The sequence below is a fragment of the Drosophila erecta genome, unplaced genomic scaffold, assembly GCF_003286155.1.
Source record: "Drosophila erecta strain 14021-0224.00,06,07 unplaced genomic scaffold, DereRS2 tig00000021-arrow-pilon, whole genome shotgun sequence".
NCBI lineage: Eukaryota > Metazoa > Arthropoda > Insecta > Diptera > Drosophilidae > Drosophila > Drosophila erecta.
The window spans coordinates 14,546,979-14,563,100 of record NW_020825198.1 but is presented as its reverse complement, the minus strand read 5'-3'; the positions used below and the strand labels follow the sequence as shown (position 1 = coordinate 14,563,100).

At 40.0% G+C, this 16,122-nt stretch overlaps 1 protein-coding gene across 1 annotated transcript in view; it reads right to left on the bottom strand.

Moving 5' to 3' along the window:
* The window catches only part of LOC6545871 (frizzled), an 89,372-nt gene that overhangs the window by 53,828 nt on the left and 19,422 nt on the right, over positions 1-16,122 (bottom strand). Inside the window, exon 2 of the mRNA XM_001972686.3 lies at positions 4,739-4,858. Within this exon, the coding sequence (XP_001972722.3) occupies positions 4,739-4,858 (120 nt within the window). The remainder of the gene's footprint in view (positions 1-4,738; positions 4,859-16,122) is intronic.

Below are 16,122 nucleotides of genomic sequence, written 5' to 3'. Positions count from 1 at the left end.
ATTCTTCTAGAAAGTCTTAGCGCCGTTTTAATAGGAGCAAGCAATCAAAAGAAGAAAATAAATATAATGAAATTGCGCCTTTGTAAAATTCGAATTTTCTCAGAAATTTATAAGCAACCGCTAATTTGAAACAATTGATTAATGAATTATAAATTGCTTTTAAATAATTTGCAAAAAGAAACAACATTAATGGATTTCCCATTTCCAATATGCCCATTTCTTTAATTAAACTTCTTACAAACATACCATCAACGAAAACCAAATAAATTATTTAACTCGCGCCGCCGCGCCTTTCATGGTCACTTAAAAAAGTAATTTCAATTTTTAGCGCTCATAAATTTCGTGGAGTCGGGTCATTAAAATCAGCCCAAAAACTAAAGTGGTTACACCCACCTAACCTCCCAAAAACCGCACCACCCCCTCTTCTTCGCTGGAGTGTTGAAAACTAAAAGCCGCAGAAAAGCTTTGAGAGCTTCGCCAGCGGTTGGCAGTTTTGAATTTTGCATAAATTAGATTTAACTCACAACTAACAAACTAACAAAAAAACTCGTTCAAAAATGGTATAAATTTGCATAGGGAAGCAACAACAATGGCTCGCTTTTTTTGGAGGGTGGATCGTCCATTAGAATAACTAACTATTAACATAAACATTTTAGTCAGGTTGGACAGAGATTGCGGCATAAATTTTGCGGCAAATGTTTGCGGCGAAGTTTTATATTTGCTGTTTTTGACATTTGATGTTTATGACATGTGTTTTTTATGCATATCAATGATTAAATATTTGGTGCATATTTAACAACTATTAATAACATTGTAGATATGCCATAAGCCAAATCCAAAAAAAAAGCCAGCTGTCAAAACAGACGAGCCAAAAACTTTATCAGAAAGGAAAAAAGCAGTAAAGGGTTCACGTTCGCTGGTTTTTGGATGCAGTCACCATGAGCTGTCATATTTGCTCACATCTTCTTCAGTCGCAACTATCGAGATATGCGCCTCACTGAACTTTCAGTTTCTGGTTTTCGATTTCCTCCTTTTTTTGGGTTTTTCACATCAGGTCTTGTAATTAAGAAAACGTCATCAAAGTCAACGACTAGACGATTATTTGCTCTTTCGGCAAACACACAATGTCATTTCCTCTTTTCGCTTTTCATTGGAAAACACATGTCAGGCAGGGGAAAAGCTCACTCATTGTCTCATCTCATCTAATGCGCTTAATGAAAAAGGTGTTGATTGTTGACAGTTGACGTGACACACAGAATCCCCCATTTCACATTTCTCATTTTCCACCCATAAGTTTACTTCTGTGAAAATTCCTCTAACAATTTCACCTGTCGCACAAGGAAAACTTTTTGTGGGTGCAAAAATATTTGCTTTAGTTCGCGCAAATTGAAATAAAATGTGCTTGTTTATAATTTCGCTTGATACTTGAAATGAAAAGCCCCAAAGGTTTTCCCAGGTTAGTAAAAGTTGGACTGTCGTAGGAAATTGGTTGGGGAAAAAGTTAACATTACTTTCCTTCAGTAACTTTAACTTGGCTTGAAGTTTACGTTCTCACACAAGATATTAAAATAATTGTACCTTATCTGAAAAATGTCCTGCGGACCATTTTATTTCTTAGATAATTCACGTTACACCTTAAACTTTTACGAGTATGTCGTTCTACAAAAATTTCTGTTAAAATATTCAAGTGTTTTCATTACTTTTTCTATCGACCACATTTTCCATATTTTCCTTGACACATTTGTTTTCATTTCAATCAAGTAGCTGAGAACTTTTTTTATTTAATACCGAACCTCGCCTGAATGTCACAACAAAGTCCATAAAAATTAGAAGCATTTCAAGCTCAAAGCCAAACATTCATCGTTCGACAAATATTTGTTGATATGTATTTTTTACCCTGCTCATCTAGACCAAAGGATAAACTGAAATTTTGGAATGCTCTCGTATATAATTTTTTTTTCTGCTCCCATTTTCGTTGACATATTTCTATGCTCAATTTTTTATCCCCACACACAAGCACACACACTACATATATGGAGTGAAAGAGAAAGTTTATTAAAAGCAACAAAAAGTTCAAACAAACATAACCCACATTTCATGGGGAATTTATTGAGATGTATTGAGCACTATTCGCATCCTCACATAAACAGGGGAAAATAGCAAACGCAAGAGGAAGCCAAATAAAAAGCCATTCAAATATTTAATGTGTGGTGTGCTAGAGGAAGAACGTTTTCCAGGGTTTATGATGGCTTATTTGGGTTAACTTTTTAAAAACAACCGAAAATGGGCAAAAGTCTTCACACAACTGCTTAAATTTGAAAGCTTCTCTTGCATTGATGTCCCAAAGTACACAAAAATTGTAAAACATTTATAAAATTCATGAATAAATTACATTTTAGCAGTAGAGTATTAGAGCAAAAAATACATTTCAGCACCTTTTAGTGCACTAAAAATATACATATATGTAAGTGTAAAATCCAATCAATTCCAATTAAATGATCTTCATGCATTGGATTCAATCAGAGAATTCCATAAAATAAACTGATGTAATGGAATGGGAATATTCCCATCATCATCATCGGGAAAATGTTGCACTTGACTAAATAACAAAACATAGGAGCGAAATTTGCATGAACTGGAACTGATGAATGCGTGGAAAATGCAAAAATCCAACGAATGAAAATGAAAATGAGATGGAAAGCACTCAGAGAACATAATAATAATCGTAAAAAGTAAGTAGAATGAGCTCCCAAATGAAAGTCTTCTTCGTTGGCCCTGAAAAAACAATTTCGGAATTTGCATATAATTTGTTGTTGTTTTGCTATTATGAGTTGCACTGATATGCCACGCCCACCAAGGACGGCAATATCTGGCACTGACAATGGGCGACAAATTATATGCAATGGCAAAAATTTTTCACACACACGGAGGGAAGAGTAGGAGGAGACGCCATGCAAAACATGTCCCCATATGAGTGACAATGTTCTCAAGGGGTGAATTTCACCCCCAGATAACAGAGCCCCCATCCCCCAAAAAAAGATGCTTTATTTCTCTGGGGCTGATAGATGTAGCGCAACTTTATGATGGGTGTGTGTGTGTGCTAGTCAGTCAGAACCTCTCCAGTTTTGATAGATGTGCTTTTCGGGTCGCCTATCCTTCATATACTCGTATACCTACTTTGTGTTTTCGCCCGCTTGATTGCTTGGGAATTATAAGCACGGTTATCATATTTACTTTTTGTTTTTCCTGTTGATTAGTGCCTGTCATGAGCTCGGGCCAGAGCACCTAAATTGATTTTTTATTCAAATTTTGTCAGTTTCTTCACTTGATGGATACGAGCAAAAGCAAACAAAGCGCATAAAAAGCGAACACATTATCCGATGGAAGGAAAATGCCCGACTAACAAGTCGATTTCCATATGTGAAAGTGATGGAGGAAGCGGAGTGAGACATTGGCAGAGAGCATCCCTTACAAGTCCTTTCACATGATGAATAGTTCCAAGGAGATGAGATAATTAGACAAGTCAGTTGATTGATTTATTGTCATGGGACATATTCAAGCGAAGTGGGATAAGTGGTATTGGAAATAAAAGGGAATTTAAGTCTTGCATTTTAATTTAAATATTGACAGCCAAAACAACAAATATTTTAACATATACAAGAGCATATATTTTTAAAATATTTGTTTTCATTATTTAGGTCACAAATTACCCTTTCTCCTTTTATCATCCTACTGATTTGACTTCAGTTCATTTATTCTCTCTGACCTTATCTGCAAACAGGCATAAATATTTCCCTTCCACATTTCTGTCATATTTATATTGACCATTCCACTATGTTGACCTGTAACCTTTAACTCTTTAAATACGTTTACCATCTCAACCTCCCTGCTCCCAGACTGGCAAGGTATACAATGCGAAAACTATTTCCAATATTAGTTCAGAGCTGATCCATCCCCAGGCATTCGAATATACTCGAATCAAAAGGAGCAGAGGACATGGTATGCCCAGGACATTCCGAAATATCAAAGGGCAATTCTAATAATATTTGAAATTCACTTTTGTTCTGCCATTTGTCCTCCCACAGCCGCATTCACACATGCCACATGCCAAGGCGCGCAGAGGAGCTTTCTTGTCCCTTTATTCCCCTATATGGGTATATGGGTATATCCGACATGCCAACAATATCCCTACCCCATCAAAGGCATCCAGCTAGCCAAGAAGGCCTTGGGGCTTTTGGTGGGCAGGTGGGGGTTGGTGTGCATCCTTGAGAGTATGGCTTCTGCATATGTTTTGCCAAGTTTATTGAAAAATATGCGCTGACAGGTAATATGTCAATGCGTGGGATTTGCTAAAGTGCCAACGCCTTCGTCCTGGCATCCTGCCTTATAGGTAGTTCCCCTTTCCTCGCAATAATAGACCTGCTGAAGGAGCGGAGTTCACTCGTTTGGCCTCCATAAAAGATGTTTACTTTCAGCTCTAAAGAAAATATGGCAGCACTCAGGCACTCATGGTAAGCGAAAATGGTAGGGGAACCAATAACGAACCATATATGTATGTTTTTAAGCTCACTTTGAGACAACTTACTCATGAACATTAAACGAAACTATTTATGTCGAACCGAACCGAACCATGAACCGAACTTTGAGCCCTTTTTTTGGGGGCTTAATACAACTATTTAAAGTTGTTAATTTGCGCCCACTTGCAATTCTAACAACAATTAAAGTATTTAACACTTACCGTAAACAAGCAGCTGGCAACGCAGACCGCTGCCCAGGATCCAACCCAGTATCGAAGAACAGTCCTTTCTCTTTCCGGGAAGAACATAGCATGACATGGGGCTCCGCAGTCATGGAGATCCTGCAAAGGAACAACGAACAGAGGCGAGTAAGTAAATTGTGAAGTGATGCGGGAAAGAGTGGGGGCAGGCCTTCAAAGGAGGAAATTCATTTGCAGGCAGAGATTAATTAATATGGCTTAAATTAAATGCTGCCCAAATTGGATTGAGAGTTGTAATTAAAGTGGATTACCGGAGGAGGCTTATAGAGAAAGCACACAAATTAATGTAAGCAGAAAGGCATTGTGAGCTTAAGTTACAGACGGATTGATAAATAAAATACCTAAATCGTATTATAAGTGGCTAATTAAAAATCTGCAATTTCATATACATGAATTTACATTGTCTTTAACCTAAATGACAGTTCGCTTTCATATTTTCGCCTATTTTCTGCTCATTAATAGAAACTATAAAGTATAAACTACATATACTGCATTTGCTTTTTTAATTACAAACTACACTTTAATTGGTTATATCTGCAAGAGGTCAGATTAGCATAAATTAGCAAAATGCTTTCAGGGTGGCCGAATCACATAAATGACATAAGAGTCCCAAACAAGGTACAACCCCCATTTTCAAAAGTCTCATCGGGTTGACAACTCTGCACATCCCAGTCCAAACTCCGGACTCAAACAATAACTGCACTTTAATGAGATTTCCCGGTACACAGATCCGAACTCAATCTGTACCCCAACTCAACCTTGAACTCAAAAAAGTGGAGGCGAAATCAACCCCCGCAGAAACAATTGCATTACGAAGTGTGGCAACAATGCAAACGCACTCACACACAAGAACACTTAAGGGCATGAACAGTAGTGCCTCCTGAAGATGCACCTTATTTGCCTCGAGTACCAATTCAGATTGTTTAACTTTAACTATGACTTTTAACATCTATACCATTTTCGCAGTTTCAATGAAACTATAGATAATGTAAATATCTTAAGAAATCATTTGGCTTCTGTTCGCGATAGGCATTATTGACTGTACCCGACATCATGCAGTCCAAGGTGATTCCCCAGCGCGGGACAGATGGAATGAAGTTCGGAGTTCTGGCGCATTGTAAACCACAAGAGATTTGAATTTTAGATAGCATAACACGCACGCACATAACACACTCAAACAAAAACCCCGAGGGCGGCAGAAAGTAAAGGATGGAAGGGGGGAGGGGAAGGGGCTGGGAGTGCTACGAAAAATATTGTTGCATGGCTTCGCCGCAAAGAGTCTCTCAAAGTGAGCTCAAAAATCGGCTTGGAGACGGAGAAGAGCTCCGGACTGCAGCGATACTCTTTGTCCCCCTTTCTCGCACCATAAAGCATACAGCACACTGAAAAAAGGTGTTCCAATTTGAATCGAATCGGATCGGTCGAAGTATTATTATAAAGATTCGCTTGAACTAAGGAACTATCAATTACTTTGTAGTCAATGCAAACTTTTAAGTTAGAAAACTTTCAGATATTATACAAAAATATGGTAAAAATATGGTTTCAATATCTGGTAAATCTTTACGAAGAGTGAAACTTATAATCAACAGGTTCGGAGTGCAATGCTAAATGGCACCAAATATATTTTCCAGTGCAAAACCCTTTGGAACAGGGAAAAACGGGGAAAAACGGATCTAAAGCTGCAGCTAGTCGTCAGCTTCTCTGTCAAAGGGCAAATTCCCAAGAAAGTGTTGAGTGTCCCTGTCCCAGCGACTGTCTCTGTCTCTGCCTCTGTATCTGTATCTGTCTCTGTCTGTGCTTTATTTCAAATTCCCATTAAAAATTTAAAATCCTCCCCCGAACACAGCAGCCCCTGGCTTTTCAACGTTTTTGGCAATCATCGTTAGGTTAGCGGCGCAAATTGCGTTTTTCTGCTGCTTTTGGGGAGCAGCAAAAAGGGAGAGATTTGGGGGCATCGATGCTGGCGATAAGCAAGTGCAGACAGAGAGAGATGGAGAGCACAGAACTGTTGACTGGGGCAATATTTACGCATATTTGGGGCGCATAAGGATACGGATCCGCAACAATAACATAAAGCACCAGATCCGCGGGTTCTTGAGGGAAATGGGGGGCGACTCCGCTAAATTGCCTTCAGTTTGTCTGTCCAGCCATATTTATCTGAAATTATTCTCCGAGCTCTTAAGCCAGTTCAAGCCGCGAAAGCTATGAAAATTTAAATTTAAATTTTAATGAACTAATTTTGAGGGATTCGAATTGGCCAGCGGTAGAAAATGAGACTTTATAAGGGCTGAAAAAAGCGGAAATGGCAAACGAAGCTAGATTAAACATTTAAGAGACCTTTTTCAAAAGTATTATGGGACTAAAATATATAATTTTTTGTGATATAATTAAAAACATTTGTTGTTATTCTTTTTTTCATTTGATAATATTATAAATAATAAATATTATTATATAAATATTATAAATACTGAGCTTGAATTCATCTGCTCAAAATTTCATGTTTTTCTCACCCAATTTTCGTAATAGGCAAATTATTCCAAGCACAAAAATATAATTAAATTGTTCGCCTAATCTTGGCATCTGCTCTATACCATCATAACATTTATCAGGCTCGTTCCACTTAACATTTTATATCTTGGCTCTATCAGCAATCGCTTCCTGTCTCTCTGGCCGAAAGATCTATCCGCCGATCCATCGATCTATCTTTATTACCGAACCAAAATCAAACAGACTGCCTTTTCTATGGGTAATTGTAGCCCCCTCCTCTTTTCTTGTACCTTTACGAATAAAGTGCCCCCCGAGCAACCGGCAACAACAACTGGTTGCAACATTGACCACAACGAAAGGAGTCGAGAGACTTGCATTGTTAGTCCCTTCTATATACATACATATTTTTTGGTCTGGGTCCCAGGCCAGGGTCCCATTGTCTTGCGATTTTTATGAGGCATGTATAAATAATTGCGCCCAAAGGCCGCCGACATAAGTTTTCATGCCGGCCGCGTGAGCATCCGACCATCAGCAGCAGCTAAAAGCTGTGGAAACAGTAAAACAAGAACCGGACAGCGACTAAACTGCCCTGCAAGAGTCACTATAGTGTAGTGACTATAGTCCGACTTATCCGCCCACCTCCTCCTTGAATTCCACATTTGCCATGTGCACAGAAAATAAAAAGTGGCTATAAAACAATTTAATACTCTTATACATTAGACTCCTTTTATGTGGCTCAACTATAAAAGATTAAAAGTCTTGGACTAACAATTTCGAAAATCAACTCACAATATCTAGACATTTCAGTACGAAACTGATTGATAATTTATATCTCATACTTTTTCCGTACTTTATAGTATTCTACTTAACCTAATCGTGCTAAGCAGTTTAAGATACTCTCTTCTTTGTGTTGGCTAAAAGTGGCAACTACAGGACCGAAACAATATAGCAAATTTCGTTGTAGTTGTAGTTGCGCCACAGGCAACAAATAAAGCACAAGAAATAAGAGGTGGGCAAGGAATTAAGAATGGGCAAGGGTTTCCGAGTGCAGGAGAGCCGGAGCCATAAACCAAGTTTTGCCAACATTTAAGGAGTTTTTAATTTATTATAGATAAATTTTATGCCGTCGCGAGTTATGTGGTGCTAAAGGGTCGGCGGGGATGGGGCTTGGACAGAGCTAAGGGAATATTCCAGCTGCCCTCACTTCGTGTTTTAGTTGGGGGCGTGTTGATGATGATGGTGGAAGCTGCAAATTATTACGATTCGAAGAGATGAGGCAACCGACGGACGGGCAAAGTCATCCCGCAGGAAACAGTGGGTAAAATATTGATGCGCGTAATGAGTTTGCCATATTTAAATACGAAATATCAAATAAGATAACGAGAATAAGGTAAAATAGTATACATAAGGCTACATTTTAAAGAACATAGGACTGAAAATATTGAAATACAAATATAATCAATTCTTCGCAAAGAATGCGATAGTTTTTACGGTTTGTTATTTATACTTAACTCCCAACTACTTTGCCAAACTTTTCACCCTCATATAGTACCCACCCATAGTTTACCACCGATGTCCCCTCAAAATCTATTTCCATGCCACTGTGCGGCTAGAGTTCGAAAACTTTCTTAGAACGTACCTCAGATCAGAGTCTTGTGTCCAGACTTCCACAACCCCGTTCCTACTGCTCACATTAATTCCCCTCCTAGGACTTTTCAGCCAACCCTCGGACAGCGTTAATGATGACTCTGGCCATATAGACGGGATATGTTAGCCTGTGTGCACATTTCGGGGGTGTTGCTGACGTTGTTAAAGTCAAAATAGACAGAGCAACAGACAGCAGGAAAGAGAGCAAACAGACAAGAAAATGAGACAGAGGGTTTCGATGTCCTGGGGGTGGATTCGAACAGGACTCGAACAGGACTCGAACAGAATTCGAACAGGATTCGAGCAGGATTCGAACAGGAAGATATAGGCAGAACGATGGTGTCCCCGAGGAACGGTAGTGAACTCTTGGTCCTTCGCCTTGCTGTTTTTATCTTTGCGAGCCAAACAGGCTGAAAAAGCCATGCAGACGGACAGGAACAACAATTTGAATTCAATAAGGAAGCGGCAAAAAGAAGAAGCCAAGCAGGTTTCCACTCAGGTCAAGAGTTCAAATGGTCAGAAATACCCGGAATTATATTAAAAAGGAGTCAAAGAGTCAGACACGAAATATCCCAAACAAATAAAAGCGAGTCACACGTTTTACTTTGCTGACCGCAACACAAAAGAAGACGCCGAAAAAATGCCTGCTCATAATTTATTAATATTATTGGTTGGGGGTCAGCCAAGTTGGCCCCCCAAGAAAATCTCGCATAGCCCCTCACAAATTACACATGTCGACACTTTATTAAAAGCCATGAGAAAAAAAGGGTTTAAGGACTTTGATTCGATATTGGAGGATTTTCAGCTCAACATTTTTTGGGGCTTGCGGTCTGCCAAAAAAAAAAGAATGAAACCGATCCGGAGGCTATAAAATGTCGACCCGTCCATATGTTGGTTGTGTTTATGGAAAGAGGAAGAACCGGGCGTTTTAGGAACCGGAGGCCCAACAACTTTTGGCGCGATTTCCTTTTTTTACCCATTTGGGTTAACGCCTCCTCTTTGTTGTCGGCGGCGCTGCGTTTAACCCTTTCAGGGCCAAAATAAGGGCACAAAGAGACAAACAGAAATTGCTGTTAAGGTCTACACTTGACTACATGCAAATTATGCCCAAAGCGAAAGCACAAAAGAGAAACCCGAGTAACAGGAGGCGTGGTCGATGGGCTGAAGGACGAGTGAGGTGGGTTAACTGGCATTGGCATCTCCTTAAAGCCTGTCGCAGACTGCGTCCACCCCTTGATTACCGTCCATGTAATTTTAATGGATATTTATAATGAGCATCTGTTTTAAATTTGTACTTCTTTGCGTTCCTCTTCCATTTTCCCGGCTGAAAAGGTGACACAGCACAAGGTCCAAGGCCCGGGGATATGTGAATTGTTGTCGGGTCATTTTTAGGGGCCAGAGTTGGGTTAAGGTACGTGCAGGAACAAAAACGACATAACATGCAAGGTGTTAAGCTGGGGGAATTTTTTACGTTGCGTCGCTCATATGAATATAATATTTATAAAGGACCACAGGTGGGTAGTCCTTCCGCAGCTACCCTCTCCTCCCTCGGAACCTACGTAATTAGCTGTTGAAAAAAGGGTTCTGCATATGAATTAGGGCCGTTGAGCTGAGTGGCTGTCCGCCATGACTCTTCACTAATTACTTCAAATATTCATCATTAAATTAAAATGCATTAAAGGTTGTCATAGCTCGCGAAAAAAGCATCGCCATTACTCGTTATACATTATCATGATTTTCTTTAGGCTCTTTAATAATAATATTCATAATAATCAGTCCATTCATAATAATAATAGTCACAATATTATTTCGCACTGCAACTCATTGCCAACGCAATTCAATCATATCTTTGATCAAACCGAATTATTATAGGCATCTATCTACATTTGCCTGTATTATGGGGTTCGTTCCTAAACAATTTAACAAACATTCCATCTATCATATTATTCCCATTTCGCTGCAGGCAAATACATATTTTAGCCCCCGTTATCATCGGCGATATACAATCCCAGTCAAGTTTCTCTCCCCCTCGAGAACACAAATCCCAGTTAATGTCAACTAAATGCTTACAACTTAAAACCAACTTAAGCCCGAGTTAAAGCTTTTCCCACACAAAACTTTTACGCATATACATAGATATACAACGCCCCCGATTTGAGTATATAGCAAATATTTATCGGCCATGCACATCACGTAGTTCCGAGTGGAGTGTAGAGTATGGGAAAGCGGATTGCTGGCGGAAAATGGAGAGGGGATGACAACGTGACACTGACACTCATTGACCAGCTGACGGCCTCGGATACACGTTAACCATGCTAACCGATATATACTCGTACATGTACTCGCAATGTGGGGAATGGGGGCGGCTGGGCGTGGCTGATCTGCAGACACATCATTCAGCATCACGGGGCATTAAGTCAAATGCAAATTGAAGCATTTGTTGGGAAAACAGTTGCAAATATGCTGCCGGGAATGTTTGTGAGCTCGGAAAATGCGGAAAAGCTGGCAGACAAGAAAGTTTTCCATACGATCTAGGTGGGGAGAACAAATACACTAACTATTCGTAATCGCTTAAGTTTCTTTGATACATAAACTATATATAAAGTTTTTAATTAAAACATATTCTAAATTATTTAACTTCCCGGTGAACGCAAATTTGTAGTGCCAGCTTGGTGTTCTAAGGCACAGATGTTAAAAATTTCTAATTGCTAAAAAAGCTACTCAATAGATATTGGCCAAATTGGTGGCTAACGGTTTCTGAGGAGCTCTTGCTGCTAAATTTCAAGTGGGACTAGCAGGTGCAGCCTGAGAGAGATAGACATAAGTGGGCAGAGAGAGAGGGAGAACATTCCCACTTTCTACCGAAACCTGTACCTGGCCAAGTATGACCGTCTCTTTCTCCTCTCCGCGCGCTATCTCTTTCTTGACATTGACATCCAGACAGCAGCAAACGCAGCAAATTTTTGGTTTGACATTTTGGCAGTCGTTTCAGCCGCTTCTTTCTAATTGCACAAGGGGCAAAAGTGCGGGTAGGACTCTGGAAAAACACTAAAGTGAAAGAGGGAGGTTAGGCACATCTTTGCATGCTGTCTCGACACGCTTCAGTTCGGTTTTCCCCCCATTTTCCACCGGCAATTTCCATTCCCGACTGCTGCATAATTTGACATATTAATTTTTAGTTGGTTGTCAGGCCTCTGAATGACAACAACTAATGAGCAGAGCAGGCAGAAAAGAAAAACCATCGACTTTTCCCAACTCCCACTTTTCGTAGCCTCACTAAAACTCCTTTTAGACGTATTCCCCCCTGTTGAGTTGACTTTTTGTTCTCTAACCCATTGCACCGTCTCAGTTGGTGGCACTTTTCGCTTGGTTTTAATATACACACAAAAAAAACATGTTTTGTCATTATATCAAATTGTCATTGTCATTGTACTAAATTTAAGGTCATGGAATTTAAGAAGAATATAATTTTACAGAATCAGGCAATAACATAAATAACTGAGAGGAATGTTAAGAAATTGGTGCTGTCATACAAAAATCTCATACCGCAAGTAAAAATACTTTTTGTAAGTGTACATATTATTCTATATTTAAGCGACTTCATCGGGTATTCTGTTTTGTCTTCGTTTTTCTGGCGTTGAGCTTCGATGGTTGGGGCATAATTTAATAAATTTATGAAATTTAATAGAGAGGAACGTGTTTGCTGGCCACAAATTTGTGGTGGCCCTGCTCTTGAAATTTATATGCCTGTAATATCCCAGGGCGTTTCTGAGGGGTGGCTTATAGCGGGGACCCTCTGTTAAAGTGGGCGTGACTGGTGCCGATGGAGGGGAGAGTTGGGGGCACTTTCATGATGTTACTTACGACAAGGCTTAGGAATATCACAAAGAATTTGTCCATGAAATTGTGAAACATTTATCACAGTTTTCAAATGATTTATTCAAACTTTTCGACTTTGACCTAAGTGCTGTGGAATTTATGAAATAAGTTGAAACTCTTGTACAGAAAAAAAAATTTTTTTTACCAGTTACTAATAACCAGCCGCACCTTGCCCGATCATTTACATTTGTAAGAGCTCCTCCCCCATAGATTCCCATCTGTGACTAAGCCCAAGCTTAACTGCGATCATTAACCACATATCAAAGTAGACTGTAAATAGACCTCCGTACAGCGCAGAAAGTCGCAGCAATAAAGTGAGATGCCCAATGAGCTTTGTCAGATTCAAACTACCAAAACGGTAATTTGGCTTCATGGAGTGTCGCCTATAAGCCCATAACATCCAACGGTCCATTTGAAGTCTCGTCCCCACGCCACACCAGTCACCACACCAACCCCCCAGCTCCTATCTTTGGTTACACGCAATAGGAACAAAATCATGGGTATTATGTGTACACGGACAAAAAATGTTGCCTAATTCTATACAAATAGCTTAACTAATGATTTATGGTTATCGATATGAAGACTTCATGAAAGTAATTTTTATATTTAGCAAATTAAACTATTAGCTTTAGGTGTATGGCTTGTATAAGCCTATGACTATATTTGTGCCGTATCATAATTCCATTTGTGGTTTGTCGCAGTGTAGAGAAATCAACATAGAACACACAAAATATTACAACAATTTGCATAAAGCCTGTTACTGTTACGATTTCGAGACGACGGCGATTCCAACAGCGATGGGACGGCGATGGCGTCTGTGGCATGCAACATCCGAGATACAGATACGCCACAAGCCACGCGGCTAACGGCGAAAAGTGTGCGCTGGACGCTCTTGAAGTACATGCACGTACATCAAAGATGGAATGGAGATGGAAATGGGGAACGGGGAATGGGAAAGTGGAAGGTGGGGGGTGTTGTATATACCGGGGATAGTATGGGATCGGATCGGGTCGAGATGCCAGGCTACACGTACAGTTAGACGAAGGCGTTTGTAGAGCCGGTTTCTTCGCTCCTGGACACCGGGTTGTACCATTATAATTACAAGAACAACAAGTTATGGCAGGTGCCAGGGATCCATGAAAACCAAACCAGCGAAATATGAACAAAGACCAACCCGGCCTGTCAGCCGGGATTTAATGCTGGAAATTATATATCATTTTAATAATAACGCATCAAATTACATCAACGAAATACTCGTGCCGAGACAAAACGTCTAGGAAATGAAAGATCAAACTGTGATTGGAGTTTCTTCAGGTGGGCTGGCAAAATCAAATCGCATTGTGTGCGATTTCCGCGAAAAGGGAGAGAACAGATGTCATTGCTCATAGCGAATCAAAGTGGGGTATTTCCTCAGCCATATACTTAGTGCATGAATTAGTTCCTTAATTATTGGCAATTTCATGGAAGCATTTATGGCTGAATAGATGTTCCAATAGCGAGCTGGAGGCGAATGGAGCGGATGCGAAGCGACCGTTTTGGTCCCAACTTAACCAGACTAATTCTTGAGAAACTACAGAGCAGACCAATAATTTTATTTTGTTTAAAATGATTTAACTTAAAGAAATCCCCTGTTTAAACGGAGCCGGCTCTGAAATCCCTATGATTTTGGCACGAAAGCTGTTTGTTTCAACTGACGTACATATACGTTAGAACTTCCCCTATTTTTTGTTTATTTGCATCATATACATATATGAATATATTCACCCTTTTTCATTTGAAATAGTCTTCAATTCAGCGTTCCTTGCTCTTGCCAATTTCATTTCGACTTTATTCAATTTCTATAAGCTATCTCAAGCTTCGTGTTCTGTGATTGGTGAAAACAATCAATCAACATGGCTAGGTGGCTCCCTGCAGCCAACATTTTACAGTATAGATAACTTGCAGTTATCATATCACGTACAAATTGAGAATACTGAATGCTTCCCAGCGCGCACTGCAAACTGTCAGATACAAAAATCTTCGCACTCGAAACGCGAATGCCAGGCACTTGTGCACTTCTCATCTACTGACATCGATCCCATCGATGCTAGCTGCATAATCTCTGCACTCCAACTGAAATCCCCATATTCCTCATTCCAGTCCCGATAAACCAAAACCACTTGACGTTGGATGCTCTAAGCCGAGTGCGCATTAACTAAAAGCCGCCACTATCGACAGAGGAGGAGCGAAATAAAAAACATTTACGGAAAACTATTTGCAACAATTTTTCACAGTCAGCTGCCATAATTTTTCACACAAAACCCCAGCCAGATGAACAGGGTCCAGTGCTTTTTTTGCTTTTATTTTAACACTTTAAACGATGACGTTTAGACGGGAAGGGGATTGGGGCATGAGGATGGGCTAGATGGGTTATACCGATGGGCTATAGAGGATTCGTGGATGCAACAGTGCATTTCCATTTCTCAGTACGCTGCCCAACGCTTTATAATCAACCGTGGAGTGAGCGTTTTTGACTCTGCACACTTTGCAAATTATTTGAAAAGCTGGGATGGCTCTAATAAAAACGTTTTAGTGAATCTTCGAATATATTCATATATTTTTAAATCGACAAAATCAAATGAATGATATCATTACGGTGTGTTGCTAAACGTTGTATATATGCATGGTATTAAAATCTATCTCAATTTAATTAAGTGTTTTTCTTGAAAGTTTTTCTTATATCACAAACTATGAACCGTAACTAGTTTGTGGTTATATATGAGATCCTCTTCTTTTTAAATTATAAGGCGATCAAGGCGGCTTTTTTCAGTGCACGGCTCTGCATTTTACTGCAGATGCCTCGCTTGGATACAGATACAGATATACGCCACAATTTATCTCACAGTTTGCAGTCTAAACAAAACCGACTGGCCCGTGGGGAAGTTTTTAGCTGCTCAGCGGCAGGCTCATCGGAATCATCGGACTCATCTCTCCTGCCGGACCATTTGCCATGTCCGCATCCGCATTGTCCAGGTCCCTGGCCCTTTTCCCCAGACTGTCTAACCCAGCGACAGCGATAAATGTTTCAGCATGGCAAACACAGACTACGAAACTCCGGGAAATATACAAATGATTTCGTATTTATTTCAACCGTGTTCGGATCGATGACAGCCCAGCAGAATTCTCTGGATCAAGAGGGTCTGCCGCTCTGACTCCCTACCAATTTTCCCCTCGCCCTGCTCGCTTTTGCAAATTTCTGGTGAGGTTAGCCTAATTATCTATGCGGGCTTGCTCGGTTCCAGCATTTGAACATGACTATCCATGGTACAAAAGTCCGTAATTGATGAGCTTAG